General features: G+C 40.4%; 1 protein-coding gene across 1 annotated transcript in view; it reads left to right on the forward strand.

The window, feature by feature from the left end:
- The window catches only part of arhgap15 (Rho GTPase activating protein 15), a 776478-nt gene extending 760115 nt beyond the window's left edge, over positions 1-16363 (forward strand). Inside the window, exon 15 of the mRNA XM_078552497.1 lies at positions 14874-16363. Coding sequence (XP_078408623.1) covers positions 14874-15057 — 184 coding nt within the window. The 3' untranslated portion in view covers positions 15058-16363. The remainder of the gene's footprint in view (positions 1-14873) is intronic.
- Positions 16364-21014: the final 4651 nt, after the last annotated feature.

Raw genomic sequence — 21014 nt, forward strand, 5'->3', positions numbered from 1 at the left:
TTGTACCAAAATTCTTATTACTTCTTAAATTTAGTTTCCAACAGGCACGACTGTAATTGGTTCAGATTGCCACAGATTTCAATAGTACAAATTTTAATAGTACAAATAATCCAAGACCTTCTGAACCCTAGAAAAATAGCACATATGGTGCCTGCACACTTGCCCTGAGATTCCTCCAGCTCTTCTGCCAATGTTACAGCAGATGTGCAAGATAACCTCTGCGAAAATTTACCCTCCAGGCAATCAATAGTCCCCACTCTGCAAACTTCACAATGGGAGCCCATTTTCCAGCATTGAGTGGCTAGCATTTCCAATTCTTTGCCAAAAACATTTGCTTTCATCCTGTGTTCAGTTGACTAAATCTCAATTCCTCCTTGATAGTGTCAGTTTGGCACAGGTGGTAACACTCTCACCTATGGGTCAGAAGATTGTCTTTTAAGTCCTATTAGGTTGACAATTAGGTATTGCATTATTGGAGTGGGCATCATTTGAATGAAATCTTAAATCGAGGCCCTGTCTGTGTGCTGGTATAGACTTAAAAGATCCTATGACACTACAAAATAGCAGAGCCACAGAATTGTTACAGCATAGAAGGGGGCCATTCAGCTGTTGTGTCTGTGCCACTTCTCCAAATGAGCAATTCACCAAGCATCACACCCCACCTTCTACCCGTAACTCTGCACATTCCTCCTTTTCAGGTAATAATCAAATTCCCTCTTGAATACCTTGAATGCAGTCAATAATAATCTTAACCACTTGCTGCATGAAAAAGTTTCTCCTCGTGTCTCCACTATTTGAGGAATAGCTGCTGTTACGATCCCCATCGAGACCAATAACTATTTTTTTAATGAATTTCCCAATGACCGATGGAAATAAATCAAAGGACAAGATTTCACATTTTAAGACTTTTACTGTAAAAAAAAACAAAAACATCATAAACATTACTCAATAGGCAACTAATAGATCAAACTTAAGAAAAGGTGCTTTTGTATTAACCAACTAAAGCAATCGCGAAACGTCTTACAGGCCCTTTCACTACACACCACTCTTCCAGCAAATATATAGCATTACAAGAATGAATCCCAAGTTAATCCCAACTTTTGACAGGCTCATGTCACCCTGCCATTCCAAGTTGTAAATTCCAATGTCCTTCAAAATTCAGTCCACTCAGCCTAAATCTCCAATATCTGACTCCTACCAGCGAGGCCCACTTCGACGACTTATTGTCCTTAAATCTCCAAAAGTTCCTTCTGTTCTGTTCCTTTCCTTCGAAAAGAAAAATGGATTCCTACCAAGATCCTGATTCCATGCAGAAGAATCTGCTTTGTCTAGCTCTGCCTGTGTTGCCCCTTTGATTTTCAGTAGGTATCGGTTTGGGTTTCTTTCTCATGACAAGATCATATGGGCCTGTCTCTGGGCAGAGGTTTAGTATGACCACCATCCCTCCTAGCCAAATAATTTTGTTTCACCTTTAGTTAAAGGAGACATTTTAAAACATCCTGTAAAGTCCCGCATTGATAACACAAGGAATTCTCCCAAATTCCCTCATCCAACGCCAAAATCAGATTAACTGGTTATTCATTCATGGGGCCTTGTTGTGTATATATTGGCTACCAGCTACTCCTACATGATAAAAACAAAAACAGAATTACCTGGAAAAACTCAGCAGGTCTGGCAGCATCGGTGGAGAAGAAATCAGTAAATAAGTTTATTATTGCTGATTTCTTCTCCACCAATGCTGCCAGACCTGCTGAATTTTTCCAGGTAATTCTGTTTTTGTTTTGGATTTCCAGCATCCGCAGTAGCTTTTAGCTTTTTGTTTTTACTCCTACATGATAATGACTATACTTCAAATGACTCTTTGGTTGTAAAGCACTTTAGAATGTCCTGAGGTGTAATAAGTGAATCATATAAATTCAGATTAATTTTTTCATGCCCTCAGCGTCCGCTTGCTGAGATGCTCTCTTACCCAAAAACCATTGTATAAGTATATGTTGTTGTTGATACTTTCAACAAAGTTTAATTGCAACACTGGTTACAAATTGCAAGGCATTTTGATGTGCATAGCACAATATTCAAACAAAGTTTTACAGTCTCAGGATTATGTGGGGGTTGTTGTCACTCAACAGGAAACCATTTTTGTTTGACCTGTAGATTAACTTTAAAAAAAAATTCCCATCCCACAAATTAGTGATGTACATCTAAAAGCAGCAGCCTTTAATTAGGCAGCAGGGTTTCCAATTCGCTGTAAGGTGAGCACATGACTACTGCTTGCAATGGCTTCACTGAATTAGCAACTGGCCTTTGGAAAATATTACACATTGCAAGAGACCATGGTCCATGATTCTATGTTCCAGCATCTTTAGCCTAGGATTATAGATTGTCTCTATAATAATCTTAAATTGATGGATCACTGCTTTTTCCAGTTGTGCTTGACAAGGAATAGCTTTGGCATTTCCTTTCTCCTCTTTTATGTTATTAAATTTATATTACTTTTCTGTCCGTTGCCAAAAGACTAATGGGTGTACAAAGCCTTGCTCTGTAAAGATGAATTCTTGCTTAGTGCTATTAGGCTATAATTTTTAAGAAGTAGTATCCTGTTTGTGTTTAATTTGGCATGTATTTTTGGGATTCATATACAGTTCATAACAGAACACCCCACATATTTTATCTTTGACAAATTATTTTGTTTCTGCCTTGTATATTTATCTCCTTCCAATGTTGCAAGGATGCCAGTAATGTAATCTAATTGATTTGTGCAAGCTTTCTTTCAGTTACCTTTTATTTAAATATATACTGAAGCACCAGTTAGTTTATTTCTCATTTGTTTGTCTTAACTCTATAGGTACTACTGGTCACTAAAATATGCAGCTAATATTTACAAAATATCCAATTAGATTTTGTGGCTGTAAATTTATTTGTGTATTTTCTGGCTCTCTGAGTGCTGCTTTGGGTCCAAAATGGCATCCGTGCTATATGGACTCACTTCTGGTGATGGCCACACTGGACACTATTTTGGGTTGGTCACTTGTGCGGACGTGGGGAGCATGATTCAGAAGTGTGCAGAGCTGATATATCAGTCAACTTGTAATACTGATTTGACTCTAGCGATGGCATCTCGACCTCAACACTCGAGCTACTGCCTGGTGTTAACCTCACAAAGCTGAATATTCATTCAACTCTGAGCTTCCACTGCAGCACTCAGACATTGTGTGGCTTCTACTTGTCCTCTAATTGAAGCAGAGACATCAGCTGTCAGATGCTGCATCAGGGTTTGGTCAACACGTGTATTAATGGAGTTGACCACCACTTCCATGAGGGAAAGCATGGGCTTCAAGCTCCGTGCAAAGCTGTGTGCAAGATCGATGCTGGACTCTTCCAGGCTCCTTGACATTGACCACAGGCTTTCCGGCAGAGCTGCCTATTCAGCAAGTATTTCTGTGTTGCATACCCAGCAGCCTCTTTCTACTTTGCTGTCCCATTGAAGTTCTCAGCTGAGTCCTCTGCAGCACAACCCATGTGCAACTTTGCCTTCTGACAAGCTGGCACCTGTGTTACCCTTTCTCCCTGCCCTGGCTGCAAGCAATTCAAGAAGGTGGCTCACCAACACCTCCTGAAGGGCAATTAAGCATGGCCAATTAATATGAACATACGGACATACGAACTAGGAGCAGGGGTAGGCCACTCGGCCCTTCAAGCCTGCTCTGCCATTCAATTAGATCATGGCTGATCTGACTGTAACCTCCCGGCCTACCCCCTGGTAACCTTTCACCCCATTGTTTATCAAGAATCTATCTACCTCTGCCTTGAAACATTCAAAGACTCTGTTTCCACTATCTGTTAAGGAAAGGAGTTTCAAAGACTCACTAACCTCTGAGAGAAAACATTTCTTCTCATCTCTGTCTTAAATGGGCAACCTGTTATTTTTAAACAGCGATCCTGAGTTCTAGATTCTTCCACAAGAGGAAACATCCTCTCCACATCCACCACGTCAAGACCCCTCAGGATCTTCTATGTTTCAATCAAGTTGCTTCTTCTAAATTCCAGCGGATACAAGCCTAACCTGTCCAACCTTTCCTCATAAGATAGCCTGCCTGTTCCTGGCATTAGATTAGTAAACTTCCTGTGAACTGCTTCTAAGGCATTTGCATCCATCCTTAAATAAGGAGACCAATACTGTTAGCAGTATTCCAGATTGGTCTCAGTATCCCAGATTGGTCTCACCGGTGTCCTGTACAACTGAAGCATAACTTCCCTACTTTTATATTCAATACCCCTTTCAATAAACAATAACATTCTATTAGCTTTCTTAATTACTTGCTGTACCTGCATACTAGCCTTTTGTGATTCATGCACTAGGACACCCAGATCCGTCTGCATCTCAGAGCTCTGCAATTTCTTACCATTTAGATAATATGCTTCTTTTTTATTCTTCCTGCCAAAATTGACAATTTCACATTTGCCCACATTATACTCCATTTGTCAGCTCTTTTCCCACTCACTTAACCTATAGTGTTCCCTTGTAGCCTCTTTATGTCCCCTTCACATCTTACTTTCCTACCTATCTTTGGTATGATTTAGATATCATACCTTCAATCTTTTCAGCAGATCAGAGGCTAGAAATCCTGTGGCAAGTAACTCACCTCCTAATTCCCCAAAGTCTGTCCACCATCTACAAGGCACAAGTCAAGAGTGTGATGGAATTCACTCCACTTGCCTGGGTGAGTGCAGTTCCAACAATGCTCAAGAAGCTTAACACCATCCAAGACAAAACAGCCTGCTTGGTTGGCACCCTATCCACAAACATTCACTTCCTCCACCACTGACACACAATGGCAGCAGTGTGTAACATTTACAAAGTGACTGCAGGAACTCACCAAGCCTCCCTAGACAGAACTTTCCAAACCAACAGACCCTACCATCTAAAAGGACAAGGGCAGCAGACACATGGGAACGCCACCACCTGGAAGTTCCCCTCCAAGCCATTTACCATCCTGACTAGGAAATATATAACCGTTCCTTCACTTTTGCTGGGTCAAAATCCTGGAACTCCCTCCCTAACAGTACTGTGCGTGTACCTACACCACATGGACTGCAGTGGTTCAAGAAGGCTGCTCAGCACCACCTTCTCACAAGCAATTAGAGATGGGCAATAAATGCTGGCTAGCCAGCGAAGCCCACATCCAATGAATGACTAAAAAAGAAAATCACATTAACCAGAAAAAGACCCATTTCTGGCCACCCTGTGTTTCCTGTTGGCTAGCCAATCTTCTATTCATGCCAATATCTTACCCCCTACACCAATAACCATTGATTAGCACCTTATAAAATGCCTTCTGGGAATTTAAGTACAGTACATCCACTGGTTTGCCTTTATCCACGCACATGTGACTCCTTCAAAGAACTCCAATAAATTGGTTAAATCCATGATTTCCCTTTCACAAAACCATGCTGACTCTGCCTGATTTCCTTGAATTTTGCTAAGTGCCCTACCGTGACATCTTTAAGAGTAGCTTCCAACATTTTCCCTGTGACAAATATTAAGCTAACAGGCCTTGCCTGCGACAGTTGCATCCCATGAATGGGAGGTGGATTGTGGACGGGGCCTGGGGGGAAAGCAAGAAGTGCATGCCAAGGCCATCTGCAGCTTATAAATTAGAAGAGATTGTGGGGTATGGTAAAGAGAATTAAGTATGATCGTACTGTTATCTTCAATGATTCCCTGCAGCTGACCATGTCCCCTATCATGGCTGTTCCAACAAAGGCAAGCACTGTCTCCTTCATCAGTGTGAAGCCATGCCTATCTCCCGCTGGTTATGTGCTACTGCCAGCAGTTGTGCACCATCTTGTTCTGCAGAGAGGGAAGTGATTCGGTGAGTGTGGTGCAATATGTTTGGATGATATGCCTGTCATGGTTCAATATCTGACAATGTGTGGAAGCTGTGAGATATGGGTGTTAGGCTTACAGCAGTGCTAAGTGTATGAGGGTGAAATGAAGCTATGTGAATTATGAGTCAGGTTTGATAGAGATTGGTGGGAGATGAGTGAAGAGGAGGTGATGAATTGAGCAGTGTGTGGGGCAGGCGGTGGAATATGGCATCTGAAGATGCATTCACTGGCCTTGACACAGAAGGTCATTGAACTCCTTGCCAAACTGTATCAGATCTGTGGGGTTACACTGCCAATGTTGACTGGGAAGGCTAACTGCTTCCACTGCCTTTCCAGGTCTCTGTCTGGAGGATTTTGTGGTCCCCTGTGGAAAGGGGACCTCTCTCCTCTTGTCCGCCTCCTGCACCAAGGCCTCCGATGCCGCATCAAATAACCTTGGAGCATACTTTCTGTCATGTTTTTGCATTTTTGTGGACAGAATTTAATGAAGCACGTCAAAGTGGGATTCATGGCGGGCACGGCCAAAGAATTGTGCAGAAGTGGGCAAGTCGGAATGCTGATGGGGGAAGCTGACAGAAGGATTAAATGTCTGGCAAGATGGCAGAGGGAAGCCATTTATGATTGTTAAGTTGGCAGTTAAGAGTTAATTGCATGCTGCTGAACACTATCAAGTGCACCTTTTGGAATTACATGAGTGACGAGTGAGGATCACAGGCCATCAGATCCCCAATTAGTGAAAGCTAGTCATGTTGAAACAAACTTTCTGTACACATGAGCAGTGGAGGAATGTGCTGAGGGGGGCCTCTGCAAGCACCAGAGGCACCATTATCAGACAGCCAGGAGCAGCAAAAGGGCCCATCCCAGCCATGTAATTGGATGGGCCCCACACGTCACTTTCCCTAGTTGGCCAGCTGCCACTTGATGGTGGTTAGCCAGCCCCTTCTGATCCGCTTAGGAATCCCTTCGACTTCCAGGTCCGCCAGCCTGGATTAAATTCTGCCCTGTGCCTTTCCTAGGGCAAACTCACGTTCAGAATAATTTCTAGCACCTGAATGTATAAATATATAAAAAGAGAGACAATAGGTGAAATAAATGTTGGTCCCTCAGAAGCAGAGACGGGAGAAATTATCATGGGGAATGAGGAAATGGGAGAGGCATACCAACAGAACTGGAATCTCAGCAAGGCTTCTGCAGAGAGTAAAGGGAGTCAAGAGAAGAAAGTATATTTTTAAACTTCTCTTCCAAACTGATTGCAAATTCAGTCAGCTGATATTTTAAATGCAAAATTGGTATTTCTTCTTTCTAACAAATAGCCATTACCATAAGTTGAAAGCAGGCATTTTTCAATACAATTAAAATTAGTTATGACATCGCTGAGTGACCTAAAATTAGTCTCCTGATTTACAACGTACATCTGTGGCCCAGTTGGTAGCATTCTTTCCTCTAATTCAGAAAGTTGTAGGTTCAAGTCCCACTCCAGAGACATGAGCACAAAAATCAAAGCTAACACTCCAGTTCAGTACTGAGGGAGCGCTGTGCTGCCATCTCTCATATGAGAAGTTAAACAAAAGCCCCACTTCCCCTGTCAGATGAACGGAAAAGATCCCATGGCACTTTTTCAAAGAGCAGGGGGATTATCTCTAGCATGCTGGCCAATATTTATCCTTCAATCGACATCACTGAGAAAAACCAGATCATCTGGTCAGTATCATGTTGCTATTTGTGGAAGTTTGCTGTGTATAAATTGGCTGCCGGACTGCCTACATTACAACAGTGACCACACTTCAAAAGTACTTCATTGGCTATGAAGTGCTTTGGAACATCCTGATGCCGTAAAAAGGTGCTAAGTAAATGTATGTCCTACTTTCTTTCACGTGTGGGACAGCTTTACAATCCATATCTCCCAAATGCTGAGGCCAACAAGATTAATTGCTTTAAAAAGTATTTCTTTTTAATTCCATGTATAAGATGTTAGGAATGCACTCACCAAAAAGAACAGCTGCTATTAGCATGCCAAGCATACTGGGAAATAATTCAAAATGGCTGTCCCCCACAGTGTTTAATATTCTTTCCCCTATACCTTATTTTTTCACTTGAGGAGCACTATAAATGGAAGTACAGTAAACTTTGTGTTACCCATCACCTTACCAACCGGAATTTTCTGCTAACCGGAATTTCTGATGTTCCCCTAATATGAATCAATCCTTCACCAACTGGAAACAATTACAAAGTTATCTGGAGCCCATACCTGTATACTGTATTGTTTCATACTTTAATTTATGTTTTAATGTACTGTTGAGGATTAGAAGTAAAAATAATATTGTTCTTTACTTCCTGAGTACTTGCATATTACTTCATGCTACAAGTATTGTGCTGTATCCCATTGATAAATGGAACTCTCATAACCAGAAGTTTTGATTAACTGGCACCCACTCATTCCCCATGCATGCCAGATAATAAAGATTTTACTGTATAATGCTGGTTCACTGAACAGCAGCCAAATAGATATGACGTATTGGTGGAATCACAAATTACCCTTTGATCCTGTTCTTCCTGAACAAGTACTAACCTATAGCATTGAACACTTTAATAGACCACAGTATCTATTGCCACAGGTCTTTGTTCCATATGAAGAACAGCAACCCTTGGTACCTAGAACAGCAAAAAATATGATCTACAATGTAGGAAAGGCTCATGTGATCATTTAGAAGAGATACAGTCGTGCAATTAACAAGCATGTGTTTCAATGAGCTTGGCTATCAACTGTTGTAATCAATAAGCCTCTATACTGAAGAGGAGTCACAATCTGTAACATTAACTTGCTACCAAAGGCAAAATGAGATGTTTAACATTTAGGCAATGCAATTACAAATACAGCTCTAGTTCTCCACTTTTGTCATTGATACACCTTCTAAATTAGTCAAGTTTAGAGTTTCCTCCTTTGTGTTTTATTCAAGCATTCTTTTATTGTTTACAGAGTCCTGAATTCTTGTTTTCATTATCATTTGCCAATAAATGCCACATGGAACATTTTGTGCAGCTAACAACAGCATGTTATTCCATTTTTTTTTTAAAGCACATCTGGTCCCCTTCAGACTTGTTTATAACTCAAAATACATAATGTGTTTTCTTTATTAATGTTTTGTTTTCTTATTATAAATGTTTGTTAAAATGTCCGCAACTAATGCATCATCTTATGGATTTTTTTTTTAGAGGGATAAGGCTTTATTTATTTATGCCTTAACCCAGTTCCTCCTATTCCAGTGCATTTTCCTCCATTTGAGGTGAGAATGGTGCTGGCAGCAAGTGTTTGTATCACCATTGCCAACACACCATGTGAACATACAAATTTGGAGCAGGAGTAGGCCAGTCAGCCCTGTGAGCCTGTTCCGCCATTCAGTAAGATCATGGCTGCTCTGATTGTAACCTCCTACATAACCCCAACAACCTTTCACCCCTTGTTTATCGAGAATCTATCTACCTCTGCCTTAAATATATTCAAAGACTCTGCTTCCTTTGCCTTTTGAGGAAGGGAGTTCCAAAGACTCACTACCCTCAGAGAGAAAAAAAATTCTCCTCAAAAGTGTCTTAAATGGGTGACCCTTTTTTTTTTAAACAGTGACCCCTAATTCTAGATTCTCCCACAAGAGGAAACATCCTCTCCATATCCACCCTCTCAAAACCCCACAGGATCTTAAAGGTTTCAATCAAGTCACCTCTTACTCTTCTAAACTCCTCTACAAGCCTAGCCTGTCTGATCTTTCTTCATAAGACAACATGTCCATTCCTAGTATTAGTCTAGTAAACCTTCTGTGAAGTGCATCTAATACATTTAGATCCTTCCTTAAATAAGGAGACCAATGCTGTACACAGTAATCCAAATGTAGTCTCACCAGTATCCTGTACAACTGAAGCATAACCTCCTTACTTTTATATTCAATTCCCCTCACAATAAATGATAAATTCTATTAGCTTTCCTAATTACTTGCTGTACCTGCATATTAGCCTTTTGTGATTCATGCACTAGGACACCCAGATCCGTCTGCATCTCAGAACTCTGCAATCTCTCACCATTTAGATATTATGCTTCTTTTTTATTATTCCTGCCAAAATTGACAATTTCACATTTGCCCACATTATACTCCATTATATACCATTATGAAAGTTTCCTATAATTCAAGATGTAGTAGTCTAATAATGTCTTCAATTAGTCAAACAGCTATGGTCACTGAAATGGTCTGTCCAGCTAATTTGACTCTTATTTTGTCCAGCTAATTTTATCTATTTAAATAAAGTGTTAAGTCCACAATATCTACCACCATAATATATCAAATCTTCTCAAACTTAAAATGTACACTTTCAATTTATTGATGTATGTGCCCTTAGTGGCAGTGGATTCTGTCCTCCAGTAAAAGGGCTGGACTATAGGCCAAATGGTCATTAAGCCTGGTAAAAAGGAGGAAAACGAGATTTTCCTGTTCAACAAAGTGAACAAAAACTCAAAACTGGAACATTTGGGTTTTATTGTTATATTATTCATAAAGAACTAGGAACTAATTGTTATGAGAATGTACATCCAGGGTGCCACATGTACTGCTGCACTGCAGTCAGATGCCAAGCAACAATGTATCAGTCCACACGGTGAGCCATAAGAAATACACGCGATGAAGCTCCAGCCTTTGAGTCTAAAAGTGTGATTATTTTGAACTTCAGAAAACCAAAAGACATAACGATTTTATCACATCTTGTACTTGTGCTCAGCATTGCCCACCAATACATAGCTAATTTTACAAGAGCACCAGCATAACTTGTGCTTTAATGTGGCACTTGCACTCACCATCCTTGAGGCTTCTTTGAGCAAGACTGCCAATTTAGTGCCAATTAACATTGAATTATAGACAGCTTTGTGCCATAGACTCAAACCCACCAGGAACTAGCCTGAGATTGTTAGCTCATTAATTAATGTTACTTTACCCGTGTGCTGTGCCCAAGAGCATTTTACACTCAAATCCAAGTCAGCCGTATGGATGGCCATCTTTGCCTACATGCAGAATAGTGAGCTTATTGGGGCGAGGTCCTGCAGTATAAGCAATTATTTAAATCAAGGGGTGTCTAGCCAGTGTCACTGATTTTTCACTTCACCTTCTCAGGCTGGTTCACACAATGCCAGATGGGGCCACATCTGAAAATTCCAAATATCAGTACCCATCAGGAGGCAATCACTTAGCTTTGATCATTTTCCCTAGTGTTGTAATTAATGGCCTTTCTTAAAATGCATAATAGGGACTAATAACCTCAGCCTGTTTATCGGCATAAACGCACACAGTATTTGAAAGACTGGTTTCCTTTATTTTCTCGATTCTGTCCCGCAGATGAAACCTGACGTGAAAATGTTTTTTCAACATTCCAACTGACATTCTGTGTGCCATCCTCTGAAGAAATTGATTAAAAAATAAAAGTGTTGCATTAAAATTGTTTCAGATCATAACTAGAATGCCGTTGTCATGCTCTTTGACTAAAGTTAGCTTGAAATAAGCATGATTTGAATGGATGCGCAGGAGCTAATGTTATGCAGCCTCTAGCATGATACAACAACAACAAATTGCAATTATAAAGCATCTTTAATGTAGTAAAACATCCCAAGGTGCATCACAGGACCATGAGCAAAAAAAACTTTTGACGCCAAATCACATAAGATACTATTAAAGAGTCGCTGTTTGATGGGCCACATTGCTGTTCTTATTATCCTTTGCTTCTATTATATAATCTAGAAAATAGTCTTGATACAATTTGATTTTATTTATTTATTTAAATCTTAACTAAAAACTTGAAAATGCATTCATAAAATTTACAATCCGGGAGATACGCCAACAGCTGAAGCATATACAAGTCGCGTATGCTTTATCCCAAACCCTCGGGGCCAGTAGCATTTTGGATTTCACATAATTTCAGTTTTCGGATACTACACATAGGCCGAGGTCTACTTACATCACAATAGCTGAAGCCTAGGCTATCAATAGTCTAAAGTAAATAAAATGGCTAGAAAAATAACATGTGCCACTGAATAATAAACACAGGGTACCTGTAATAAGTTCCCACCCGTGGCACCATCTGTGATTCTGCTTGTAGGAGAGGGTTCGCAAGGTAAATAGCACAGACAAACAACTAGACTTCCCCAGCTAAAGGCCGGGTCCAGTCAGTGAGGGTCATGTTGGCTCAGTCACAGACTTCCCACACTACATGTCAGGTGTGGGCGGCAAGGTTCATGTTGGCTCAGGTCGTGTCGGCTTGGGTCAGAGGCTTCCTGTGCTAAAGGTCAATGAGGCTCAAAAAATGTGGTTTTTGGATGTGTTCGGTTTTCGGATTTACGGATAAAGGATACTTGACCTGTATAGCCAATGTAATGGTTACTTTTTCATAGCTGCATGTTGCAGGAATGAATCTTGTACATACACCTCTGACTGAGGTGTTAAATCTCCTTTGACATCACTTTAGCTTGCTAGAGGAAGAAAGCAATTTTCTTAAGCTGAATTTTATTTTAAGAGAGTTTGTGCCATTCAGTTTTTGCCGCCAGATATGAATTGATAAATGCAGAGTAACTACACTGTATGACAGAGACATACAGTAGCAGTGTGTCAGCTTGGCTTAGTTGGTAGCAATCTCACCTCTGAATCAAAATATTATGGGTTCAGACCAAGTTCTATGCTTTGAGTATATAATGCAAGCTGCAATGCCAACACAGTACTGAGATAGTGCTGCATTGGAGGTGCTGGCCTACAGATTAAATATTAGGCCCTGTCTCACTATTCAAATACTAAACGATACTACAGTATAACACTGAGATAAAAACAAAAAACTACTGCAGATGCTGGAAATCCAAAACAAAAACAGAATTACCTGGAAAAACTCAGCAGGTCTGGCAGCATCGGTGGAGAAGAAAAGAGTCGACGTTTCGGGTCCACATGACCCTTCAACAGAACGTTCTGTTGAAGGGTCATGTGGACCCAAAACGTCGACTCTTTTCTTCTCCACCGATGCTGCCAGACCTGCTGAGTTTTTCCAGGTAATTCTGTTTTTGTACAGTATAACACTGTTTGGTAAAATTAGAATTTTCTTCATGTCCTAATCAACAACCCCCTTCCAACCACCCAAAAGTAGATCATTGGTGTAATTGATCTTTACTGCAGTTGTGTGAGCTTGGTGTGTGTAAAATGGGGTGATGTATTTCCCTACATAACAACAGTGATTGCATTTTTGAAAAGTGATTAACTGTACATGAACACTTTGAGATATTTCTGAGATATAAGTAAGTTTTTTTTTTATTCATTAAAATTATGTTTCCAAAGACTGTATGGGGTCTAAAAGATTACACAGACTACAGATCAAACCAAACACAGCCAGGTTTTCACACTGATGTTAAAATTCTGATTTTTAAATGTAGATAATCAAATTTCTAAGAGTTTCTACTTAAAAAACCCCAAGCCTAAAGGTACTGTGCTGAATGTTTCTAATCCCTTCGCAGGGGTGTTGGGTGGTACCTCATAAGGACCCCAAATCAGTTTCCTTCTTCAGGTCTGCTTAAACACACAGAATGGGCACCCAATGGGATCTCACCACTAAAATGGAGCCCAACCCTTTGACTGAGGTATCTAGGGTTACTGTGGGTTGTGGAAATAGATTTGCTTCTGGATATTAACTGAAAGTGCTAACAATACTTGCAGCAACACCAGAAGCAGAGAGGTCCCACGTGAAGGGGGCAGAGTTTCCCAAAGATCAAATGTTCAAATTATTTTTAAAGTTTTGGTCTGAGCCAAACCCTAAGTCAGGTGTTACAGCCTGAGAATAAGGGATAATGTCCCTTTCTGGACCTTCTCCCTCCAGAAAAAGCATAATTGGACTTTCCTGGTAAATCCTGTGTCAAAATACTGTCACCCACTATTGTTTCCATACAAGCTTCTCTGCCTTGGGTGGGGGAAGAAAGTTCACGATGGGATGGGGATGCATCCATTAACCTCCCTATACAATTTTACTGCTGTTTTCACTGATATACTACCTGATTTAGGGCACTAAAGTACAACAGTGTAAAATCCAGGGCACAATGTCATCTGTAATTCATTTGATCTTTTATCGTGGGAATATATTGATAGTATTGACGAGAACACAGTGAGCTAGTGTGCAGTTGGTTTAATTTTCCTCACACTCTGGGATTTGGATGTAATTCCCTCCAAAACAATAAAAAAGAAGATAGAAAAAGACTTCTGGTTAAATAGCACCTTTCAAGACCTCAAAATATTGCAAAGCATTTTACAGCCAGCAAAGTGCATTTAAAGAATAGTCACTGTTGTAATGTGGGAAAAAATTGATAGGATAAATGTCTCCTGTGTAAACCAATTATAAAGATCTCAGGCGGAAGTTTGAACAGTCTCAACCGAATTCCATGTGCATGTAGCAATATGTTCATAATTTGGCACAGTAATTGGCAGTAATTCTACCTCAGCAAACCATAAGGATGGCTGGCACAGAAAGTGAAGAAGTCACGGAGGTGCTCTATAATATGTCTCTGGCCTGTAATTAACATTTGTAAAACAATGTCAACTCTCCATGTCTCTAACATGCATTGTTCAGCATGTACTTGTCCATATTTGGTGCCAACAATTAAATAAGTTTTTCTTAAAATAAATTTTAGCTTAATATCTCTGTTCATCTGGTAAATTGAGGGGGAGCTCCTCCTGGATTGAGATTGAACAGCTTTGCATATAAAAGGGATTTATTGTGGTTTTGATTCTTCTGTACTTGAATGGAGCTGATGCTAATGCTAACATCAGAATAGCTGAAATTGTTCTATCTCCAAGCTTTGAGATCTTTCATTGTTATGAGCCCAAGCTTCACCTAAACACTGGAATATAGTTTATTCTTGCTGCTGGCCAAAACAAACCAGTATTTAATCATCTTCCTTTTCTCTGCCCTTTTTTTTAAAATTCCAGGATTATAGCAAAAGCATTGGTGAATCTCATGTCATCGCAGAGTTTAGGCATCGTATTTGGACCAACTCTTATGTGGCCTGAGAAGGAAACCTCAAACATCGCAGTGTTCATGGTATACCAGAACCAGATAATTGATCTGATACTCTCGGAGCATACTGAAATTTTCGACCCTGAGGGGAAGTGAAGATGCCTCTTGTACAGTGGGTTAATGATGTACTCAGATGACTTGCATTTAGTGAATATTTGGATAAGACTGTGTGTGTGGCTCTGCTGCTTGCACAAGGTCATTACCACAGTCTTTGTTTACTTTTTGTATTCTCCCTCACTGTGTTTTCATTCGTATCAATCCACATAGGTAACATTTGCCTGAGGCTAGATTATTATTATTCCATTTTATAATCACTCATTGATCACTTAAGTGATCCCCAAATCGAGGGACAGCCGATGACTTAATTCAAAATTACTTTCCTAAACAAAACCAACTTTGACAAAACAGCCTCAGTTTTCATGGAGTCACTGAAATTTAATAAAGTCTTTTTTTGTACCTGTCGGTCAGCCAGAATACAGTCAAAATCACAGCTGCATGACCAAACAATGATAAAGGATAACAAAACTTGAATTTACTAGATATTAGTCATTAAAATATATTAAATCTGTTTTGAAGGGCAAGATGTTTTACAATTACACAATGTTAATGGAACAGTCCAGTGAACACTTCATTTCAATTATATCGGCAAAATTTTGCTCAAAGTTTTTTTTAAATTAAACATAGTTCGTTAAGTCTTAAGTTCTCCATCCATAACTTCCACCACCCCCCACCCCTCATTTAGTACTGAGCTAGGCATTTGCTAAAAATTACATTTTTCCTTTTTTTAGAAACATGTTGGCTTCTCATTAAACTGGCCTTTTGGATTTTTCATGAGATCTAAAATGCAAAAGAGCTGCTCACTGGATTGATGTTAGGTTGCAAACCTTTACAACACATCCAAAACTCTGCAGCCCATATGCTATCATGCACCAAGTTGCACTTGCCATCATTCCTGTCCGCACTGATCTACATTGGCCTCTGGTACCCATAAGATCTGGAATATAAAACAGCTCCATAGCCTCACTCTATTTTCTTAAAATATACCTAGCTGAATGTGAGGTCATAATGCTTTTCCCCTCATTCCCATAGTAAAAGAATGCGAGAGCTGCCACTCAGGCTAGCATTCTCCTCATCCGCCCCAAGCCCCCTCCCCTAAACCATTCAGGAGAAAAGTTAGCAAACACTGCTTCAGACAACTGGTGGTAAAAGTATGGAACATTCTCCCTCTAAAAATAGTAGATGCTAACGCAGTTCATAATTTTAAATCTGAGATCGATAGATTTTATCTAGTGGAGGGTATAAAAGCATATGGAGCCAAGGCATGTTAGATTACAGATCAGCCATGAAAGATAGAACAGATATGAGGCACGGAATAACCTTTCTCATGTTCTCATGATTTCCCGCCCCCCCACCCCCCGCCTCAGTTGTTGATCCCCCACCCACAAGAGCTCAGCTATTGCTATCTTGCTACCCGCTTCTTCACTTACCTAATGGTCAGTCCTATCATGGTAGTGGCCTAGTCTTCAAACGTGCTTTGCTTGGTGAGCTGCCTCTCACCCTCCCGACTTCGTCCACTTCATGGAAATGAGGTTCAAAGTCCAAAATCAAGGGTGCAACATGGGAATAGTCATATTTTTAGGCCCAAGGATGAATTGACAGAAGTAATGACAGGGTAAGCTTGTCTATTATACCCCAAAGGTTAAATAGCCCATCAACACTCACTGCCTATGGTTAGACATGAAGAATTAGCCACTTGATGAAGTGCCACAGGTGCCACAAGGACCAATTTGACTATACTTGTATTTATCTAATTATCTTAATTTTTTGACTTGCACAAATTAATTTGGTATATTTTTCCCCATATTCTGAAATACAACTGCACTGAGACATTCTCTGGTCTATACCTTTATGGGTACACACTCTTTGAGAAATGAAAGTAGCCTCATAAACAGAAAATGTACAAATTATTACCTTCTGAAATTTGATTTTTCATGTGCTATTTTGTGTCTTACCCTTGTCAAGTTGTCTTTTCACTTTAGCAAACATTCAGCTGGTATGAGGTTTGCCTCATGCCAGACAGTTTGCTTTGTGTCAGACAAAATTCCAGCTGTTTCCCCTCATTGAGATGAGAAGTTGCTTCCTGCCTACCAATTTGGCTTTGAACTGATATCACTTTTTACACATGGTCGGTGGATTCAAGAGTGTAAGGTGATATGCTCTAATTCCCAGCCCATGCTGATATTCTTGTCAATAAACTACATGTGATAGGGTGTGAACTAAGTTTTGCATTAACATCTAGTTCCCATGTATCATTTCCAACTTATTGCTATGCCTAATAGAGTTGACAAAGAGCTCAATGAGGTCTGCATAACAGCTGAAAGGGCATTGTCAGCAGGAATTTATAGCTGACAAGACCAGAGTTCTCATAAGCTGGTAGAACAGAAGTACAAGTCTTTGGAACAGCAATAAGTTTATTTTATTTCCAAACTTTTGCTGTGAAGAGATGCTGAATTAAGAGGCAGGTAACGACTTGACAGGCAATAGGGAATTAGAATCCACTAGCTTCTCTTTGAGTCTCCAAGCTGCCAGTAAACATTGGCAACTAGGAACGTATCTTGATGCGCAATGCCCAACTGTCCGCCTTCTCACCTAGTAAGAGGATACTGAGGCTAGATTATTACTGCAAGTACTAAGAATAAAATTATACCCTTACAAACATTATTTTGAAAAGCATACACCAGGCTTGAATTCATCAGTAAAAGTCACCAATACCCAGGAACCTATTGCAAAATCAATCATGGCCGATATTGGTGATCACGTTCCTCAGTACCTCTGAATTACATTCATTTTTTAATGTGTCTTTCAACGCAGAAAATACCCATGTCATTTTAAAATAAAAATCTGGTTGTCATACACCCCCACAACTTTCTGAGCTTTCAAATCATCAAGTTGATTTGGCAATTCTGGTTACATCGTGCTTGGCACAAAAGATATGCTGTTTGTGTTGTTCAGTATTTGTCTTTTTTCTGGAAAAATCAGTCTTAGGATAACATAAAAAACTGTATAGCGCATTGTTTCTTTATGAACCAGGTGTTCAGATGGACCAGTTTCAGCCATATTTTCATTTGTACATGTAGAGATGGGAACTCAGTGAGGGCAAGTATTAATGAGATTCCAGGTATATCTCCAATGGCTCTTCAGCACTGACTGTGCACTGTTCAGTCAAACTGACTACAGAAAAGATTTGGGCTTTTTAATAAATTATCATTACACTTGATTTTATAAGGGACAGCTACGAGAAGGGATGCAGCATTACTGGTTTGATTTACTAGATTGGGCCTTGTGTGGTCCAATTCAATTTTAATGTTCAACGACAAATAGGAACAAAGGCTTTTTACATAAAATGTTTGCTCTAGAGTCACCAAACGGTGCCTTACTTATTTTAGCTGACCTTGGACTTTGTGTAACAATCACAAATAAAATATACATTTGCTTCACAGACATTTGCTATCTTGCAATCTTGAATGACCCCTTGTTCACCTATGTTTTGTATTTCAATGGTAAAACTAAAATGTATAACTATCAAACCAGTTTTGCTATCCTAGAGAATAATGACCGTCCAAGCTTTGCCTTATTTCTCCAACATGTTATCTCAGTTTTGAAAGCAAAAATAAATGCATAACTGCTTAAGCCATTTGCATAATCTGTTATCGAATCTGATTTTTTTTGTTTGTGTTACTTTTAAAAGGTAAGATTTGACTTGGGTTCGAATCCTACCATGGTAGATGGTGAAATTTGAATTCAATAAAAATCTGGAATTAAAAGTGTGATGATGACCATGAAATGATTGTCCATTGTTATAAAAACCCATCTGGTTCACAAATGTCCTTTAGGGACGGAAATCTGCCGTCCTTACCTGGTCTGGCTTACATGTGACTCCAAACCCACAGCAACACAGTTGACTCTTAAAATGCCTTCTGAATAAGGGCAATTAATTAGCAATGGGCAATAAATGCTAGCCTAATCAGCGATACCCACATCCCATGAACAAATAAAAAAAAATTCCCCTATTTTGCTCTCTTAGTCTATGCATCATTTTTCAACACAACCTAATAACCTGTTCCTTCGCCTCTATCAACATTACATAAGAGCATAGGAATTGCTAGATGATAAAAAAGACCCAAGGTCCTTCTAGGTTGCCTTCTACCAGCCAGTTCCATCATATAATGTAACAAGAATGGAGTTATTGACTAATCATAGCAATCAATCTTAATCAATTAGCTTACAACAGACCCAGAAATGGCTTGAGGGAAACCTCATTGTTGGAAAACTTTGGGAACCATAGATCCAGCATCACCTTTTTCCTCCTTGCTACACTTACCATACGTCATGTCTCAAATTACGCATATATTGTACCCTAAATTATTACATACAAATTAGGAGCAGGAGTAGGCCACTTTGTCCCTCAAGCCTGCTCTGCCATTCAATAAGATCATGGCTGATCTGAATGTAACCTCAACCCCACATTCCTGCCTACCCCTGATAACCTTTCAGCCCCTTGTTAATCAAGAATCTATCTTGCTCTGCCTTATAAATACTCAAAGACTTTACTTCCACTGCCTTTTGAGGAAGAGAGTTCCAAAGACTCACAACTCTCTGAGAGAAAAAAATTCTCCTCATCTCTGTCTTAAATGAACAGCCCCTTATTTTTAAACAGTGACCCCTAGTTCTAGATGCTCCCACAAGAGGAAACATCCTCTCCACATCCACTCTGCAAAGACCCCTCCGGATGTTAAAGGTTTCAATCAAGTCACCTCTTACTCTTCTAAATGCCAGTGGATACAAGCCTAACCTGTCCAGCCTTTCCTCATAAGACAACCCACCCCTTCCTGGTATTAGTCTAGTAAATATTCTCTGAACTGCTTCTAACGCATTTACATCTTTCTTTAAATAAGGAGGCCAGTACTGTACACAGTACTCCAGATGTGGTCTCACCAGTGCCCTGTTTGACTGAAGGATAACCTCCCTACTTCTGTAATCAATTCCCCTCACAATAAATTATAACATTCTATTAGCTTTCTTAATTACCTGCTGTGCCTGCGCACTAACCTTTTGTGATTTATGCACTAATGGCCCAGATCTTCCAGTCTCCGGATGGTCATATCCTGGAGGTACCCCAGGAGATGCGCCAGGGACCCCTCGGAGGTCCCCATGCACTGACTATACAGGAATTGCCTGGGAATTTTCAACTTCCATTGGTAATTCCCCTGCATCTGGAACCCTCCAAAACTCTGATTTAAAATCAGAGACTTCGGATTGTTCCGACATATTTAGCAGAATAGTTAACAAGGAAAAGCTAGAAGGATTAAAATGAGTTCTAACTCCTGGGTAACCATACTACTGAGCACACCCCCCTGCCCATGACGCCCCATTGCACCTTCCGACTATGCCACCCGATCACCTGACTACCCCACCACCCCAGAACTACCCGCCACTCCTGAACTACCTCCTGACCCTCGACTACCCCTCCGACACCCTTGACTGCCCCAGCACCCAACTAACCCCCACCCCGACTACCCCGTCCCTCGATTGCCCTCCCGACTAACCCCCTCATCCCAACCCCCTCAAACACCCAACTAACCCCTCATCCCAAATAATCCACACCCCCAACTCCCCACCTAATGCCCACCCACTACCTACCCCCAACTAACCCCCTGAACCCCGACAACTCCCTGACCCCACCCCCTCCTTACTACACCCCCACACACTGACTACCCTCCCAAAGCTAGTGCCATATAAAGGGGGCGTGGCTTCACTTCCCCTGACAATCCTACACTCCAAGGGAAGGACTCCAGGAACATCTCTCAGCAGGCCTGGGTCGGAAGTCCGGGCAAGAAATGTAGAGCTCAAGTCTGAGACAAGAAAATAGGAGTGGAGTGGCAATCCGATAGTGATTGTCACCCCACAGAAGATTTGGCCCATTATTTTCTGAAAGAGATCTATCTAATTTGCATTTGAATGAATCAATATTAACTTCTTCAACTGTCTCCATT

The sequence above is a fragment of the Cetorhinus maximus genome, chromosome 11 (assembly GCF_964194155.1).
Source record: "Cetorhinus maximus chromosome 11, sCetMax3.hap1.1, whole genome shotgun sequence".
NCBI classification, from domain to species: domain Eukaryota; kingdom Metazoa; phylum Chordata; class Chondrichthyes; order Lamniformes; family Cetorhinidae; genus Cetorhinus; species Cetorhinus maximus.